Source organism: Onychomys torridus, chromosome 6, assembly GCF_903995425.1.
Source record: "Onychomys torridus chromosome 6, mOncTor1.1, whole genome shotgun sequence".
Taxonomy (NCBI): Eukaryota; Metazoa; Chordata; class Mammalia; order Rodentia; family Cricetidae; genus Onychomys; species Onychomys torridus.
In genome coordinates this window covers 96,793,709-96,813,038 of record NC_050448.1, presented here as the reverse complement: position 1 = coordinate 96,813,038, position 19,330 = coordinate 96,793,709, and the positions used below count along the sequence as shown (strand labels likewise).

The 19,330-nt window shown below is 49.6% G+C and overlaps 1 protein-coding gene across 2 annotated transcripts in view; it reads right to left on the bottom strand.

Annotated features, from left to right (window-relative positions):
* Positions 1-18,832, bottom strand: part of Cnn3 (calponin 3) — a 33,125-nt gene extending 14,293 nt beyond the window's left edge. Inside the window, exons 1-2 of one of the 2 annotated variants that reach the window (XM_036190561.1) lie at positions 6,231-6,234; positions 4,784-4,789 (exon numbers count right to left, since the gene is read on the bottom strand). Coding sequence is in view for 1 of the 2 variants with exons in the window: in XM_036190560.1 (XP_036046453.1) it covers positions 18,474-18,530 (57 nt within the window). In the remaining variant the exon portion in view is untranslated. Of the gene's footprint in view, positions 1-4,783; positions 4,790-6,230; positions 6,235-18,473 lie in introns of those variants that run through there. The other variant, XM_036190560.1, reaches the window with a different exon arrangement.
* Between the last annotated feature and the right edge of the window lie 498 nt (positions 18,833-19,330).

Genomic DNA, 19,330 nt, shown 5'->3' with positions numbered 1-19,330 from the left:
TCATTTTCCTTCTTCAAAATTTATCTTTCTTTCCCAAGCTAGTTTCTCAGACTTTCTGCCTCAAGAAACCCTCTCCTTCCTGGTACCTGCAGAGCAGAACCTCCACCCCCCATCTTTTCCATATCAAATTTCAAGTGAACTGTGCCCGGGATGGAGCCTCCCCACTGATGCTCGCCAACATCTTCCTGAAAACACCGTTAAGGAAGAAGACCAAGAGAAAGGCCTTCCAGAGTGTTAGAGGGTGTCTTAGTTGGGGTTTCTATCACTGTGAAGAGGCACCATGACCACTGTTGTATTTTTAAAATGGCACATGGCAGGTGGGAGCTCCAGAGAGATACACCTTGCAGACTGCACTCACGTGGAGAGTTTAATGGGGGGGGGGGGGGGGTGAGAAGGAAGCTGAGGAGAGAAGAGGAAGAAGAAAAGGAGATGGGAAAGGTGGGGAGAGAGGAGGTACAGATATGACCTCGTGGGAATAGAGAGGGAAAGGGGGAGAAAGACAGAGGGGGAAGAGACAGAGAGAAGGGAAGAGACAAGGAGAGGGAAAGAGGAGAGGGAAAAGGAGGGAGAGGAAGTGGGAGGGAGAGGGAGGAGAGGAGAGGGAGGGGGGAGGGGGGAGAGAGAGAGAGAGAGAGAAGGGCCCACCTCTTAAAGGGGACTTGGCACATGCACAAACAGGCTAGCCAAACAGAGCTATGCAGGATGATGTTGTCAGGACCTTGAGCTGGCCCAAGGTACTGCCTGCCTACTGGCAAGGTTTCCAAGGGGCCAGCCAGGCAATGCTTAAATGCTAACAACCACATCAACTCTTATAAAGGAAAACATTTAACGGGGCCTGGCTCACAATTCAGAGGCTTAGCCTACTATTGTTAAGGTGGGGAGCATGGTGGCATCAGGCAGACGTGGTGCTGGAGAGGTAACTGAGAGTTCTACTGGACTGGCAGCCAGCAGGAAGAGAGAGAACCACACTGGGCCAGGCTGGAGCACCTGAGACCTCAAATCCCACCCCCCAATGACACACTTCCTCCAACAACACCATACCTACTCCAACAAGGCCACGCCTCCTAACAGTGCCACTCCCCATGGGCCTACGGGGGCCATTTTTATTCAAACCTCCACAAATGGGTGGGCCATCCTCCACTGCTAGCTCACACTCTGTTCTGCTCTCATTCCCCTGAACACCAACTGTTCCCTCCCTCCCTCCCTCCCTTCAGTGCTAAGAACCCAACTAAGAGCACCAGGTTGAGTCACTGAACCTGTGTTCCTCCTGTGTGGAGCCTCAGCAGATGCTCAGCCTTGGCCCTGCAGCCTAGGCAGCTCAGAGAATCCACCTGGAGTCGTTCTTCAGTCAAGTGCAGGCTGGTCCTGCATGGCCAGTCTTTAGTCCTCATTTTAGATGTCGTATGCAGAGCACACAGAGGGTCTTGCAGGTGCCACGGAACAGAATCTTAGACAAACTTAGGACCCTCCAAAGCTGGCCACTCAACAGTTCCACTCCTTTGTACTGAGTCCGGCGGAGAGGGAAGACTGGGACGAAGTGACAATGGCAGACAGCACGCGTAGGAGAGGCCAGATGAACTACGGTACGTAAATCTCCTTTCGTTGCCCCTCCAATCTCACCCCCTTCGCCAAAGTGTCATCCTCTGTCAAATAAAACATGAAACAGCACAGGAAATGGATTCTCTTCAAAACCACAAGCCCCAAGGGCCTGCACTTCCTAATCGTAGGAGACACTACATCAGATAAAAAGGCTTCCAGTCGCTAGGAGGCCGCCAAGCCCTGGCAGCCTGGAGAGGTTTCACTGGAAGTCAGTCATCAACAGGGAGACAAAGTAACTGGGGAGACAGAAGGTTTCAAAGACATCTCAGCAACCGGCCAGAAACAGAGTCAGGGCTATGCCGTGGTGCCGGGGTTTTGTTGTTGTTGTTGTTGTTTGTTTTTGTTGTTTTTTGTTTTTGTTTTGTTTTTGTTTTTTTGGGTGTAAGTAGCAAGTATCAACAAGAAGCTACCAGGGAACCTAGAGGCAGAGGGCTCATGGGAAAAGAACTGCCTGACGGCCACACTTGCCAGGCACTGCAGAGTCCCCCGAAGAGTGAAGAGTACTTGACTTTTATTCTTATAACGACAATAGGGCTCTGATTTCAGGACTCCTACAGATACCAAAATCCCCAGCTCCTACAGTCCTTTACATACAATAGCAGAGTATGGACACATAGCCCATGCATAGCCATGTCTACTTTAAGTCACCTGCAGCCTTAGCATAGCCAAACACTGCATGCAATATATAATATGCTGGAGTAGAGGGCATAATGATGATGAAAATACATGCTTGGCAAACACACAATTTTTCTCCTAGTATTTCTGACGTGGTTGATTGAATCTGCAGATGCCCGGCCCATGCATATAGAGAACCAATTGGTTTTCCTTCCTACAATAAATCATCACAGAGACTGTTCAAACAATAGTCCAGGTTATTGTTTCTGGTGCTGACAACTGTCTCCCAATTTTCAGCCATGCCTGAATTCTCCTGGGGCTGCTTTTGAGCCACTCAGACAATTCTGCAGGACCCCAATCTATCTACCTTAAAACTACCCTCATGTTAGTTCCCGTGGTGGTTTAATGAACGGCCCCAAAGGCTGGTGTCTGAATGCTTAGTCCCCAATTGGTGAACTATTTGAGAAGGATTAGGAGGTGTGGGCTCGTTGGAGGAGTGTGTCACTGGGAGTGGGCTTTGAGGTTTCAAAAGCTCATGCCAGGCCCGTCTCTGTCCTTCTGCCTGTGGATTAGGAATGTAAAGCTATACTGCTCCAGCACCATGCCTGTCTGTTTCCCACCATGATATTCATGGGCTGTTCTCTTTCATGAATGTGTTTTGCTCTTGGTCACAGTCTCTCTTCACAGTAATAGGACAGTAATGAAACAGCATCTGTCATGTTTTCTGGATTTTTTATTGATTGATTGATTGGTTGGTTGGTTGGTTGGTTGGTTTTTCGAGACAGGGTTTCTCTGTGTAGCTTTGCGCCTTTCCTGGAACTCACTTGGTAGCCCAGGCTGGCCTCGAACTCACAGAGATCCGCCTGGCTCTGCCTCCCGAGTGCTGGGATTAAAGGTGTGTGCCCCACCACCGCCCAGCTATGGACTCTTCTTTCAGCTTCTCTTCTGGTCCTCTCCTCTGTGCTCTGCTCAAATGGCTAGGAAGCACACTTCAGAGACAGATCCTGCCCCCAAGAGATGTTATTCTAGTAGTACAGTCCAAAATTCTACGGTGTGAACTTGCCAGGGAAATCTGAAAGTCAAGGCCAACCACATCTGTAGCAGGTTAGCACAGTGGTGTCAAGGGCATCTCAAAGGTCTGGTACAGCCAGACCTTCAGACCAAGGTATCCCCTTGATGTAGACCGTGTTAGTTTCCTGCTGCTGAGACAAAATATCTGAAGCCAGGTAACTTTGGATTGGAGGTTTCAGTCTGTGGCTACCTGGCCCTGTTTTCTTTGGGCCTGTGACGGAGCAAAACACCATGGTAGAAAATGTGAGACAGGGGAAACTATGTAGCTGATGGTGTCTGTGAAGAAAAGGAGACAAAGGAAGGGGCTAGGATCCAAGACACCTTTAAGGGGAGGCCTCCCAATGACATCACTTCTTTTCAGTAAGCCCTGCCTCCTGTTTCCTCCACATCCCACCAGCTATAGCTAGACAACCAAGCTTTCAACACAAGACTTGCCAGATTCAGATTCTACCAGTCAGATAAACACAGAGACCCTAGGACTCGATGATGCCGTGAATGCTGTGAAACTGACAAGAAGCGGAACCTTTAAAAACACCAAGAGAAAATGGGCCTAGTGCCTAGTCCAAACATCAACACAGAGGGAAGAAAGAGCAAAGAACAAGGTCAACTTTAGCCTCTCGGTCTAGAAAAATCACCTTCAGATTCTCAGGTGTAGAAGTGCAACCCTAAATGGGGAGGGGGGAGCATGCACCTATGGAGGCTGGCTTCCCCAAACACGCTAAAACTCGAAAACTTCACTTAACAGGGATGGAAACATCTCACTTGGTGAACAACCGTGAACAAAATCCTGGAGGCAGGTCTGTCCACTTCCTACTCTCATCCCCCAAAACAAGGCTCTCTGTCACTGGTAGGGGAGGGTGGCAGTCCTGGAGGGGACTTGGAACTTCTGGCGAGTGTGCAAGCAAGCACCTTGGGTAGTTATCACCCGCAGCCAGCAAAGTTCAAAGTCACATCAAGCACAGCCGTGCAGGTCTCCTCCCGTGAGGTGAAACAGGCACTTCACCTCTGTGGCTCTCAATGTCACATGGAACAAAATAGTACTTAAAAAGTGACATTCATCTATGGCTCATGTCACCAGAAGGCCTCTGATCAAGAAAGGTCTACTTTGTTCGGAAAGACATCTGCATCTGAATGCTGCTGCGGTCACCACAGGAGTCACCCCTTCATCAGCCAATCTAGTCATCTTAGATGGACTGCTAGGGACATAGTCCCTGTCTGGAGTAGTCCTAGTCCTGGAAGGTCGGCCAGGAGCGGTCACCAGGCACTCTGTGACTATCCACAGCTAGGCAGGAGGAGCTCACAGTGATGAGTTCCTGGAGGCTCAGATCCCTTCTGCTCTGGTCGTGAGTGATCTAGAAGCCGTGCAGTGTGCTTATGAAACTTAAATGGGGAATCGGAAGCATCTTATTTTGTACAATAAACAGATTATTCGAGATACATCTAAAACCTTGCCCCGAAGGTCTAGAACTAACAGTGCTTCCTCAGTGAGCTGAGTTAATGTTCTCTTTGTATAGAGATATAATTCTTGTTTGTTTGATACCCAAGGAAAGCATAAGAAGTAAGTGGGAAACACATATGTGAACTATTAAACCGCCTGCTGCTCTTCTCACCTAACTTTACAGAAAGGGAAAATCCAGTTGCCAAAGTGTGGTCTAGACTCTTGTCTACAGAGGGATGCCTGTTCCACATGACTGGGTTATCATCCTGACCAAAACAAGAGGTGGTTTAGAATCAAATACACAGAATGCTGGGTAATCATTCAACTGTACCCTGGTGAAACCACATCGTGCCAATACTGTGATCCAGATGCATTCTGAAAGAAGACACAACAAAGTGGTTATCAGGCGCTAGAACAGTGATTCTCAACCTGTGGGTCGCAACCCCTTTGGGGGATTGAATGACTCTTTCATGAGGGTTGCCCGAGACCATCAGAAAACACCAATATTTACATTACAGTTTGCAACAGTAGCAAAATTACAGTTATGAAGCGGCAACAAAAAAAAAAAAATTATGGTTGGGGGGAGTCACCACAACATGAGGACCCATATTAAAGTCGCAGCATTAGGAAGGTTGAGATCCACTGCTCTAGAAAGATCCAACTGGGTGGTAAGAAATTACAGAATTCAGATACAGCCAAGCATAGTGGCCCATGTTTATAACCCCAGCATTTAGGAGACAGAGGCAGGATTACAAGCTGGAAGCTAGCCTGTCTCAATGACTGAATGTTCAAGCAATCATACACAGCCTATTATGAAAAACTGGGCAGCCACGAGTGATTATACACACCCCAGAAGGGGCCTGAGAGAGAGGATAGCCATGATCTGAACATTAACTGAAAGTTTTACAGGACAGAGCCAATTTATTCTGAGGCACATGGAGGTTAGACCCAGGATAAATAAATAGAAGTCCCACGGAAATGGACTAGAAGCCAAATGGGAAAATACCTTGTTAGTACCAATGACGTGCAAGCAAGAAGCCCGCTTGTAAGAAAGCCAGCTGGAGAAAGTTCTCTGATAAAGAAAGGGCTTCCTTGTCAATGTGAGAGCGCTGTAGAGATTTTGCTGAAACAGGGTCCCAGCTCAAGCTTCAGTGGATGAAAACGGGGCTGCTTCTCAAGTTTACACACTTCCTCTGTTCCCACGGCTGGAACACACACATGCATCTCCACAGCACCCGATGTGGTGCCAGCTCTTCACTGCTGTCCAGATTCAGGACTGTGGCTGCCTCCAAAACCTTGGAGCCACACGCAGGCAGAGCTGAAGTCTATGCGGGCTGCGCTGGCTGCATCACCTTCTGCAGCCTTGGGATACGTACTTACTCCTCACCGGATAATTTCAAGTTTACCTTAGAGGATGCAACTCGAGATCTACTGTGGTTTCAGGAATTCACAAAAGCCACTTCACCATCGTAGACCCCAAAGCAAAGCACCAGAAGTTCCTTGGTACTGACCTCGGAAGCCCAGGTGAGCATCCCATCACCCCCGAGTTACCGTGAGCCAAGTGACTCCCTACCCACTGCTGAGCTGGAGGATCAGGACACGTGGGAGGCAGCTGTCAGCACTTCAGTGGGCCCCAACTGTGGGACTAACTGCCTGGGGCTCCGATCTGTTATCTCCAACTACAAGCGCCTTTACGACAATGGCATCCTGTCCAGTTGATGCCTAACACAACCAGCTACATCTGGACTACTAACTTGAAATGAGAGGGCACCAAGTTTCCATGAACTAACAGGGCGGAATTTCCCATTTCCCCCTTAACAAAAAGCTCCCCTGTGCCTCGTGAAATGGAATGGGAAGTGACCTCTAGGGAGGGAAGTCCTGAGTGAGCATGTGCGGTTGACATGGGCATGGCCAGGTGAAGCTCAGAGGCAAAGCCTCTTTCTGGTCTGAGTGCAAATGTTGACAGTGTATACAGAAAATACCCACCATAGCTTCCCTGCCCCACATTTACAGCCTGAAGACAGCTCCCCTACAGAGAGTGCGCCTAGCCTACCAAGATCAGCTAACTCTGTCTCCGTGCTCAGCTGTATTTAATACTCATGAATCCTTTTATATCTTTGTATAATAACCCACTTGCCCATTCAGCTATACGAAATAACCCCACCTCTCTATTCAACTACATCTATTAAACGCACTGAGCATCGAGGATACTGTGGTTTCCCCATCAAGAGAGCCCAGTCCACTCCACCCCAGTACATGTGTCTGTCCATGTGTCTGTCCTTTGTCCGATCCCTCATCGGCCTTAGTCCCCAGACCCAAGCTATGCAAAAACTTGGTAGAGACCCTAAGTTAAAAGCCTGAGTTCATTTTTCTTTTAATGTGAAAAATAAACTCGGGGGTTAGGGTCACATACCTGCATTCCACCCTGACCTACACAAAAGCCACTGAAGGCAGGTTAGAGGCGCACTGGAGTTCAAACTTCTCACTCACCACAACAAAGAAGGAAATAATTAGTTCCAAGATTCAGAGTCTACACACACACACACACACACACACACACACACACACACACACACAAATGAATAAATAAATAAAACTTGAACACAGCTTCCTCTTTCCAGCTAGGACCTGGCTATGAGGCCCCAGGATACCCAAGACATCTCATACCATATGTGACTGTCACGGAGTTTGAATACACCGAGAGGAACAAAGTCGGACCTCGTGAACTGGAGTGTCCGTCAGTCTTCTGACCCAGCACAGAGGTCTCCCAGAGGTGATGTGACAGACACACACGCACAGAACCCAACAACGGAAACCCCACTTCCCATCCCCTCCAGGTCAAGGGACAAGGGAATGGGGGGAGGGAACAAGCACCCGGGCAGCAAAGGGCCCTGCAGGACTTGGCAGAGACAAGCAGCAAAATGCAGAGTGTTCCATATACAGGCCCAACGCCTTCACTCTCTGTGGCCTATGCTACCAGCTCAGGAGCTCCAGGCCAGACCAGGGCCAAAGTGATACCTCACTCCACCCACGTAAGAGCAACAAACACTACTGGCTCAAGAGACGTCCACATCACCTCTATGTTTTCAGGGTGCTCCACTTTCTTCCCACCTCTGCTAACCCTCAAGTCCACTCTCTGCCCCCAGCCTTCCCCTCACTGGCCCTTCAATGGGCACAGGCTTCCATCTCAACCGAAACAAGCAAACCTTTGAACTATCCTGATGCTGGTCTCAAGCACTGACCTGTTTGTCTTTCATGTCTGGCCAGCTCTCTCCATTTCCTCTCTCAGTGCTCCCACCTCCTGGAAAAATGCTCCCCTGAAGACAATCTCTCAAAAGGTTGGCAGTAAGGGCTCAGCAGCCCAATCCCTGGCCTATTTCCAGCCCTCCTCCTGCATGAGACCAGCCTTCCCGGACCCCTGACTCTCCTCCTCTGCCTTCTGTCAAAGGCCCCTCCCTGTCTCAGGGCTCCTCACCCTGGCCTGCCCTCATGGGGCTCCACACCTTTCTTCTTTGCCTCTTGAAAGATGTTGGTTCTCTCTGAATTCTAGCCCAGGACTAACATGGAGAAGGTCTGGAAACTGCTAGGGCGTCTCCACATGTGCGCTTCTGTTACAAACTGAAGATCCTCAGTGGCTCCCACTTCACACAGCTGCTGAGAATCACCCCAAGTTCATTCAGGAACACTGCAGGAACTCTCTGAATGTCCCCCTTCTTTGCCTACGCTTTGTTGGTGATTCCCACTCAGATATTGGAAGACTGTTCACACTCAGCAGCCGTCCCTTGGTATCCACAGGGACCGGTTCCAGGGCTTTTCCCTCCTCACCACAATACCAAAATAGCCAATGCTCAGGCCCCTTGTACAAAACGGTATTTTAAGTAGTATGTGCAAGTCACCTCCACACATCCTTCCGTGACATTTTATGAGTATAGTACTGGAGATGGCACCCAGGGCTATCCGCCTGCTAAGAAGGCACTCCACCAAGTTACAACTCCAGCCACGCCCCCGCACACTTCAAATCATCTCTAGATGACCTACATTGTCTAACAGAAATGCAAATGCTTTGCACACAGTTACTATACTGTACTGTTCAGAGAACAGGTGGGAAAGTCTGTGTACACATTCAATACAGACGTGAACATTTGGGGGATATTTTCAGTCCATGGTTGGCTGCCTCCACAGATGTGAAGCTCACAGCCAGAGGGCTGACTGCATATCATTGCAATTAATTAACTGATAACACTTGATGGCCATTTAACATGGGATCATTCTGATGCCGCTTAAGCTTTTTACTTTAAGAATTACTTACCAAGTAGTTTTTAGTGGAAGTGTCCCCACCTCCCCACCCCCCATCTGGTCCCCATGTCTGAAAGGGGGAACAGTGAAACAGGAATTACAGATGGTGACTCAACATAGAATCATCAAGAGCTAACACATGTGGCTCGAGCCTCAGCAAGGCCACTGACATAGGTTTGTTGTTCGGTTTTTTGCTTGTCTGGCTGTTATTTCTTTTGAGATAGGGATGGCCGAGTGTGAATGTATGTGTACGTGTGTGCACCTGTGGACGCACGGAGACCAAAAAAAAGGGCCATCAGTCTCCTCTTCTCTAACCCCCACCTATGCGTCTGAAACAGTGTCTCTCCATGAACCTGGGACTCATGTTTTCTCATACAGGCTGGAAGCCAGCAAGCCCCAAAGATCTTCCTGTCTCATCCTCCTCAGAGCTGGGGTTACAGGCATGGACTATTGCATGGGCGTTAAGATCTGAACTCCAATTCTTATGATCGTATAGCAAGAACTCTTAACCGATGGGCCATCTCTCCAGGCCCTGCTGTCAGATTTTTTGAGGCAGGGTCTCATGTGGCCCAGAGTCCCAGATCGGCCTTGGAACTTACTATGTATTCCTGATCCTTCTTTCTCTGTCTTCCAAGTACTGGCTTTCAATTGATTAAAAAAGAAAGCCGGGTGGTGGTGGCGCACGTCTTTAATCCCAGCACTGAGGAGGCAGAGCCAGGCAGATCTCTGTGAGTTCGAGGCCAGCCTGGTCTACAGAGTGAGTTCCAGGAAAGGCACAAAACTACACAGAGAAACCCTGTCTCAGAAAAAAAAAGGGAAGGAAGGAAGGAAGGAAGGAAGGAAGGAAGGAAGGAAGGAAGAAAGAAAGAAAGAAAGAAAGGTCTTCCTATTTCATAACCATTGGCTAGGAGTATAAACTGATTTTTCAAAATGAACAACTGCTAAAAACTTAATATATACCCTTACGTACTGGGTCCAGAGCTATGCACTTTCCCACACGAGCATCTGTAAGGAAAGTTTCCCAGTTCGGAAGTAGTGAGCAAATCATGGAAATCCATACAACAGACTACAGTTCGGTTTGCGGAACATCTGAGTGACACCTGGGGTGACTGGAGCCATGGTGATGACGGGGAGGGGGATACAGGGTTCTTTCAGTGCAGCGCTCTTACATTTGGGCACTGTTCCCAATCTCCACAATTATTTCATTCACCAAACCAAGATTAAAGAGTTGGAGAGGTTCTCAAAGTGAGCAAGGAAGCAAGCAGAGATGGTCTATCCAAAGACTGAGTACCAAGCAGAAATCTGGACCCAGGTCTGCCCAGAGTCTACACAGTTTCTACCTCCTCTCCCCTGCACGCTCCAGTTCATAGCTAGTTCATCTCAAAGTAGCGAGAGGAGAGCGTGGAGTATGCCTGGACTCCCAAGCTACTGAGGAGAGCTGAGCAAAGAGGACGGCTTGGGGCCAGGAGTTAAGAGACTCCTCCACTATCCCTGTCGCCCCGTGTCAGTTCATCACATGATACACTGGAGGCTGCTGCCAGGTAAGAGCTCTGCTTCCACTAGCCAGAGGACTCCGCAGTCTCGGGGGGCAGTGCCAGCCTGGTTCAAAAGTTCACAGGAAGATATCTGGCAAGGAGATCTCATACCGAAAACTTTTCTACTGGCCTTTCTGGAAAGTAGCCTCTCGCTGCGGGTGTTTTGGAAGGTACTAGAAAATCAACTACAGGAAAATATCTAAAACCGAATCACTGGCCACTAAGAAGAAAAAGAAAGGATAAAGAGATCGAGCCAGGAGAGAAAGAAAACTAGAGATGAAAACCTAACTGGCAAGTTAAATGTCTAAGTGTATCTGGCCAGGGTCATGAGGGTTCCTAATACACAGCATTCAGGTTCTCTGCAGAAACCTGAAGCAAATGCCCCGCTCAGAACAGCCCGAGGGATGTGGTTTTGCTGCTAGTGGCCATGGACTCCAACAAGCTCCCAGGATGAGGTTCATGTACATACATTTCTATGGAAAGTATAACATGACTACTGTAGCTTTTCTTTTAGGGAATGTGTATATAAGTGTGGAACCCAGGGGACAACTTGGGGTGCCATTCCTCAAGCACCATCTACCCACTCCACCCCAGAGACAGAGTCTCTTACTGCCCTGGGACTTGCTGAGTAGGCTAGGCTACTTGGCTGGAGACCTATCCGCCTCAGTGCTGGGATTACAAGTACAAGCACATGCTACCATACCCAGGTGTTTCTTTTCTTCCCCATGGCTTCTTGGGAATCAAATTCAGGTCTTCAGGGCAAGCACTTTACTGACTAAATTATTTAATTATTTCCCCCTCCCCCCCCCCCCACCTTTTTTTTTTTTTTTTTTTTTTTTTTTTGGTTTTTCGAGACAGGGTTGCTCTGTGTGTAGCTTTGCGCCTTTCCTGGATTTCACTCTGTAGACCAGGCTGGCCTCGAACTCACAAAGATCCACCTGGCTCTTCCTCCCAAGTGCTGGGATTAAAGGTGTGCACCACCACCGTTGGGCTTCCCCACCTCCTTTTTAAGACAACTTCTCTCATGTGGCTCAAGCTGTCCTCAAACTAACCATCCAGCCAAGGATGGCTTTGAACTCTTGATCTTCCTGCCTGCACCTCCCAAGTGCTAGGATTACAGGCTCCTGGGACCATGCTGGGTTTACACAGTGCTGTGATTGAACCCGGGGCTTTGTGTACACTAGGCAAGCAGCCGAGCAGCTGAGCTACAGCCCCTGGCTTGCTGCTGCTTTTTAAATAGAATCAGATGTCGGAATTAACCAACAGTCAGAGAGACGTGCTACACATGGTATTAATTATTTTTTCTCAGATTTCCTCCTACATGAAGCAAAAGAGAGGGAGGAAAGCGTAACAATGAAGCTCGTACCCCTACCCACTGGCTGAGCCTGTAAGTAGCAAGGGGCTAGGATTAAAAAGAAAAGACAGGCCTGAGAGGAAGGGGAAAAAAGGGTCTCTTTGCTGCATCCGTGTTCCTGGTTCTCTGGCTTTGCCAGTGCAGATGCCCCGCCCAAGGGGCACACCCACTCCCCTCCAGCTTCCCAGAAGGCAGACACACAGGAGTCCTCCTTCTTCCTCATAGGATACACTAGGCCAGAAAAGAACAGAGGACCCAGGCCTTCAGGGAGCATGGGGGAGAAAGAGGCATCACCCAGGATGCTATGGGAGTTCTGGACAACAATCCAGACACCAACACATTCCTGATGAAAAAGGGAAACGGAGTAGGGATGCTCAGTGTCCTGGTCCTCTTCTATCAGAAACCTCAGACACAGATGAAACCTCAGCTTTTAGAGGCACTATCAACATCTACAAGACAAATACAGCTCAGAAGCCAGAACTGAACCTAAGCCAGCAGCAAAATGCTCACATCAGCTGTACTGAGTGCGCTTTGGGCTAATCCTGAACACTTGACATGAACATCAGATTTCTCCTACAACCTTGCAAAGCTGACTATTACTTCTTCACTGTGCAGGTGAGCTGTAAACAGGTTAAGTCACTTGCCCAAAGTCCACAGTGAATCCCAAAGAAACTGGGTTCAAATCCAGGGTACCCATTCTTCACTGACAGGAACCAGAGATGGTGCTACCAGGAGAGGAGACCTTTCTGTGCTCAGAAATGTGTGTTTATAAAACTTGCAAATCATGTTTATATTATCTACCATAGAGACTAGGCATGAATTCCCACAAGCAACCTGATGCACACCCCCTTTCCAGAAATGCTTACCAAACGTGGAGGATACAAGAAGACAGGTATTAAAAGTTAAGATTCCATGTGAGGCTGAATCTAGAGAGAGCCAGAGAACCAATGCACACAGTATATGGCTAATGCCAAGAAGAACACGGGACCTGCCCCCACACTAAGGACAAGCTTCACACAACCACCATCTATCATAAGAAGGAAGTTAATTAAGATGGCCACAAGAGCCAGGCAGTGGCGGCACAAGCTTTCAATCCCAGCACTCGGGAGGCAGAGGCAGGCAGATCTCTGTGAGTTTGAGGCCAGCCTGGTTTGCAGAGTGAATTCCAGGACAGCCAGGACTACACACAGAAACCTTGTCTCGAACCCCTCCCCCCCCAAAAAAAGATGGCTACAATGATGGTGGAAGAAGCAAAACAAAACCATCTGAATATGCTTTAAAAGAGAAAAATACAGTCACAAGTAATATTAACCATGATAGGCATGATCTACAGTGAGTGGAGTGCAGAGGAAAAAAACCATTAAACCATGGAAGAGAAAAAAAAAAAAACCTCATTAATCCTCCTGTCCTAATCCGGAAGGGAAACAGTCATAAGAGAAAACGCGCGCGCACGCGCGCGCGCGCACACACACACACACACACACACCCCTCTAGTTACTGGAAGTACTGACAATGTTTTCACTGTTCAGCCTATTTCTGAAATCTAAAACTGTAGGCTAACAATATAACGTTCTCGGACTGTGAAAGGCTACAGGCCACAGGCCAGTAAGCATGACAAACAAGTGTTCCAGAGTAGCTGTGGCCCTCTCCTCATCCTTTCCAAGTGCATCTTTATGATGTGGTCAAGATGAGGGGATGGGGTCAAGAAAAGAAAGGTGGGTTGGCAGCAAACCTCAATCTTTAGTCCCTTCCAGCAGCAAAGACCCTGACCTGGCTGGACAGCCACCCTGTCCCACTTCTGGGAGGCTAGCACCAGAGTAGCCTTTTCAGAGGGGACCTCTACATTTCTCTCTAACTGGGAGTCCAAGAAAGTTTTCCCAAATCAGCAATGAAATGGAATTATTTTAGTGGTTTTTAAGTTTTAAGACACAGAACAAGTTACTTTACAACTACACATGGCTGGTATTAGGACACACTTCTTTATGAAGACACAACACTTGACAGGCAGAAGCAGGTGGATCTTTGAGAGTTCGAGACCATCCTAGTCTACACAGCCAGTTCCAGGGCTACACAGTCAGACCCTGTCTCAACCATAACTAAACAAAACCACCTAAGCCCTTCGAAAACATCAGACCTGTGAAACAGAATTCTCGTGTGTGTGTGTGTGTGTGTGTGTGTGTGTGTGTGTGTGTGTGTGTGTCTAGCAGATTGATTTACAGCTGCTGAGACAGCAAAATCTATTCCTGATGGATGAACTCATTAAATCAATAAATATTTACTACAACTTGCAAGACATGTTTCCATTTCTTACAATGAGGATTGTATTAGTTACACAGCAACTCTTATATTATGCTCCAAACCACAGCCTAATACAGAGCTTGAACTGCATCCCAGAATAAGACCTGGATCTTTCTCTCTGATGAGCAGAGACAAACAATATCAAGTTTTTATCGAGAAATTGTTTAACCTCAGTACTTAAATAAAAAAGGGTAAACCCTGCTACACGTTTTTGCAGTGATTCTGGTGTGCTACCTTAAGTGATTTCATTATTTTTATTTATTTATCTATTTATTTTGGAGACAGGATCTTACTACATAGCCATGGCTAGCCACAAATTCACAGAAATCCACCTGCCTCTACCTCCCTAGTTCTGGAATTAAAGAGTGCACCATCAAGCCTGGCTTCAGTGACAATTTATGCTGGAGTCACCTGGGAAGTACCCTGATCCAAGCCACCCCGAAAAGCAGCTGTCTGTTCCAAATGCATGAGACAGACAGCTGCAAGCAAGGAGGTCATGGGTCCTGGTCCTCATTTTAGTATAGGACTGTTTAATTTACTGTTAAGTGATTTAAAATTTTACTGCTGTCTTCCAAAGTAGCTTTTAGATGTTTGGGAATACCAATGGGTGACCAAAGAGATTCTCCAAGAAACCACTTTGCTCAAACCAGACTTTCCTATGGGAACAGAAGCCTGTGAGAACACACCTTCCAATCACGAGCTCCAATCCCATTCTCCACCAAGAAAACATATTGTTGTAAAACCACTGGGGGGGGGGGGGGGGGGGGACACCAACCCTTTGCACTCCTGTGAGGTTCCTGCAATATCCGTCCAAGCCAGCTTTCACTAGCTCCAACCTTTAGACCCAACTGTCAGGAAACGTTGCCCTTCCTTAGAGGGTCTGTTGGTTTTTATTACACTTTCTTTTTCTTTTTCTCCTTTTCGTTCCCACAGAGCCTGTTCAACCTGTACAACCCACAGGACGTTATCACTTATGGTAAGTTCCATCTTCCTTCCAGAGTCTAATACCGAATCTACTCCTTCCCTGGCCCATTAGGATTTTATGCAGATCACAGTTACTGGTCCTTTTCGCTGTTTCTTTCTTCTATTGTCATTTAAAGACAGGCCAGAAATGGTGGGTGTATGTCTGTAATCCCAGAATTCAACTGGGAGGTGGAAGCAGGAATATGGAGTTCAAGATCGGTCTTGGCTACATAGTGAATTCAAGATCAGCCTCAACTCCACAAGAGCCTGTCTCAAAAAAAGCAGAAACATTTGATCCACAGTGCAGACTGAAGGGAATCTTTTCTTTTTCAATCCTGCTTTCCACATTTTCTTGCCCTGGTTTGTGTGTTCTGTTCTATATTGCCATCTCACCAACTAAATGTTTAATTTCAAAGATGTTGCCCTGGAACTTTACTGATTCAAAGTATTTAGGATCAAAGATGCCGTCAATTCACTGGTTGGGGGGGGGGGGCGCTTTGACCACTGAGTATAGCCCAATGCTTTGTGATACAAAGTGAATCCTTAGAAGAGCAGGACAGACAGACAGACAACTGCAAGAAATAAAATAGACCTAAATCCTAAATCAGACAGATGTCCAGGGGCCTGCCCACATCATCCAAAGCAGGAACTAGCCAAGGGGGCAGGACCTAGAGTTGACATCTGCTGGCCTCAAACTCCTCTCCACACTGCCCACCAAGACATCAAATGATGGTTTAAGAGAGGAAATTCTGGGGAATTGCCCCTACAGCTAAATGCTTAAGAGTATCGGTTGGTCTCGCAGAGACTCTGGGTTCGAACCCCAGGACCCACGTGGTAGCTCACAATCCTCTGTAACTCCAGTTCCAGGGGATCCAAACCCATCCTCTGGCCTCCAGAGGCAATGTAGGTACAAGGTGCACAGGCACTCGTGCAGAAAAAAACACCTATCCACACACACTAATAACAAAATTCTGGTATTCGAACAACACATAAATTATAGAATACCTGAGGGGAAAAGGAGTGAATGAAAAGTTGCAACGTGAAGTTCATGTTTCCCTATGTCCACTCTTAACGGTCCTACACTTTCAGTCAAAAATCAGCACCTCACTCAAGCATGCAGATTTGGTTACTAAGCCAGGAACAGATGCTGAGTACCAGGACAGGAATAATTACAATGTCAAGTAGAAACAGGTGGGTGACAAAAAAAGGTGTGGGCAGGGCAGACAGCAGTGTCCTGTGGTTGAACATAGCTAAGTACTTAACTAAACCAGAACACCAATTGTTGAAATTCTTAGAATACTCCAAGTTTCTTCTATGACCCTGGGCCAATCACACCCTTCTTGAGCCCAGTATCCTAACGAGAAAATGATGCTGGAATACCAGTATTCCACCTCACAGGGCACCTCTTCTGCTGATATCAAAAGGATTTTTATAAAAGGGTCCTGTATGACAGCCCCGCATAGATAAAGAGGTTTTTTTTTTTTTTAAATGGGCTTGGTGTTTAATTCCCACAGCCTTTGTAACTGTCCAAAGGTTCTAAAAACAAAACAAACAAACAAAAAAACCTGAGGATTTACTGTTTCCAACACTTTCAATAGTAGTGATCCGGCCCGAGTCTCTGCATTTCCTGGGGTTTTTGGCTCAATTAGAACGACATGCGGAGAAGCTATTATGCCAGTTAGCAAAAGGAAAACCAGCTTGGATACTAAGAACCAGGAAAAGTCAAGTCTCTTGAAGGGCTGCCAACGTCACCAGCACCTCATTTACAATGCAAAGGTAAAGAGGCTCAGAGGGCGCCAGAATCCCAGAGGGAATTACAATTCGTGCGCCAGGGCACAAACCACCCAGTTCTCACCCGCCAACGCCCTCGGCTCCCCAAAGCTCGGGCTATAAACTTGGAAGGACCGCTATTTTACAACGAAGTTTTCAGTCGGTGAGTGCTATGCTCCCAACAAACTTTTCTGCCTCTTCGGGAAAACTTTAATTCAGACCAAACATTTGAAAAGGTTAAACCCTGAAGATTTCAATTTTAGAACACAGGCGAAAATTAACCCCTTGCTTCAAAGACTGTTCGGAATCTTCTAGGGGAATTGCAAAGGGGTGCGCTAGCTACAACAGCGGGAGAGAATAAACCGCACTCTCGCGAGCATCTGACGACGGTGCGCTTCATTACTTCCACGGGATTCCCACCACACCGCACACACCGGCAGCTCCGGGGGTTAACAGCCCTGACAACGCCACTGTACTCTACCAGAGGTGGGACAGCGCGGTGACAATCCTGACATGCTTTGGCTCCCGGGAGGTTAATGAGAATTAAACCACACCAGCCCTCCTTTGTGGCGCTTTGGCCGGAACAGCAAAAAGGAGACAATGAGCGGTCTGTGCGCAGTTCCACGCGGATTGGCTGGTGCCCCCCCCCCCCCCGAAACCCCTGATGTCATGGACTTGGAATGCAAGCAGGGAGGAAGGAAGGAGAGGATTTGGGGAGGGGGGACGCCTCTCATCTCTTTCCCAGGCCAGAAGTCCGAAAGATAAACCCCGATGCATTCTTGAGATGAGTACTCGGCAAAACGGCGTCGCCAGATTCCAATCACTCCAAAAATACAACCCGCCACAGGAAACAAACACCGAACAAAAGCGACCCTGCCGAGATATCGTGACAATTCAACGCGCTGCAAACTTCTCAGGATTGCATTTCTAACTCTCCCATCTACAGCTGAACCGGCTCGCAGGCGGCGCGTTCAGGCTTTGTCTGGGTTTCCCGCACCAGCGGCAATTACACCAAGGCACCACCGACGGGCTCCCTTTCCGCCCGCGGGTCCCAGGGGTCGGCGGGACACTCAGCGTCCCCTCCCATGGAGAAGGAGAGGAACAATGAGGGGCCCGGTTTGGCCACGTAACCGCCCAACTTCGTTTGTGGGAGGAGGGGGCCAGGATGGGAGGAGATGCAGGGTCCCACCGCAGCCCCGACCCAGGCGGATGGCGGGGGCGGCAACTCCCGGAGTCCCAGCCGCGAGGCAAGGCCCCGCCTAAGGGCCAAAGACCACTCTGGAGCGCCCTCTTCCCGGAGGGGAGCATCCCACAGCCTTCGAGCGGGCCCCGCGGCGCTGCGGGACTCCAGGCGTCCGGGAACCCACCGCCCGCCAGGGCCGCGGCGCGGGAACAAAGCCAGGGCCAGCGCGTGCGAGCCGGCTCCGGGAGCTGCGGAGCGCGCACCTCTCCGGCAGCCTCGACGCCTCTCCGCGGCGGCTCGCAGCCCTCCCCTCCCCGCGGCAGACCCCGGACCGCTCGCGCGCGCGCGTACCTTGTTCTTGACCTCGGCGGAGAGCCCGTAGGAAGGGCCCTTGTTGAAGTGGGTCATGGCGGTTCCGACGGTGGGAAGGGGCTGCGCTCGGGCTCGGGGGGTGGGTGATCTGTGGCCCTCGGTGTCCCTACTCCTAGCCCCAGCGGCGGCCGCACGGGAGATGCTCGAGCAAGCTCCTCTACGCGGCGCGAGAGAATCCGGAGCGCGGCTGGGGAACGTGGACGATGCTTCGAGGGTCCGGTCGGACTCGGGTCCCGCCGAGACTCAGGGTCACTCTGGAGTGGGGCTGGCTGCCCGGCTGGCTGCCCGCTCCGTGGTTCCGCACGCTCTGCCCCTAGCCTGGTCCCCCCAGACCTCCCGGGATTGGCCGGCGAGCCCGACCAATGGAGCGCCGCCTCCTCCCCCTCTCCTGCTCCGCGGCTCCACGGCCAATGGCAGCACGGCGGGCGCGGCGCTCCCTCCCGCGGGTCCCAGCCCCCGGCCCCGCCCTCACGCCACTGAGGACCTCAGCGCCCCTCCTCCCGGTTTGGTCAGCGGGCTGCGGCCGCCCCGCCCCGGCGCCTGGGGGCTTCCCAGCCGCCGCGGTTCTCATCAACTCCCAGGCATCCGTGGCGCTCCGACGGTGGAGGGGACAGGAAGCTCCCCGAGCTGGCCCGTCGCTGACCGGCCACTCCATCCCCCTCCTCCCGGACCACAGCGCGCCCAGATGCTGCCCTGGAAACCTTGGGAGCAGCCTCCGAGCCCACACGTCTGGCACGGGGAGGCCTGCATCAGCACCTGCCAGGTCTTCCCTCCCCGCGCAGCTGCCGCACCTGTGGGTCTGACCTCTGCCTCGGTCAAGGTTCTTTGCCAAATTC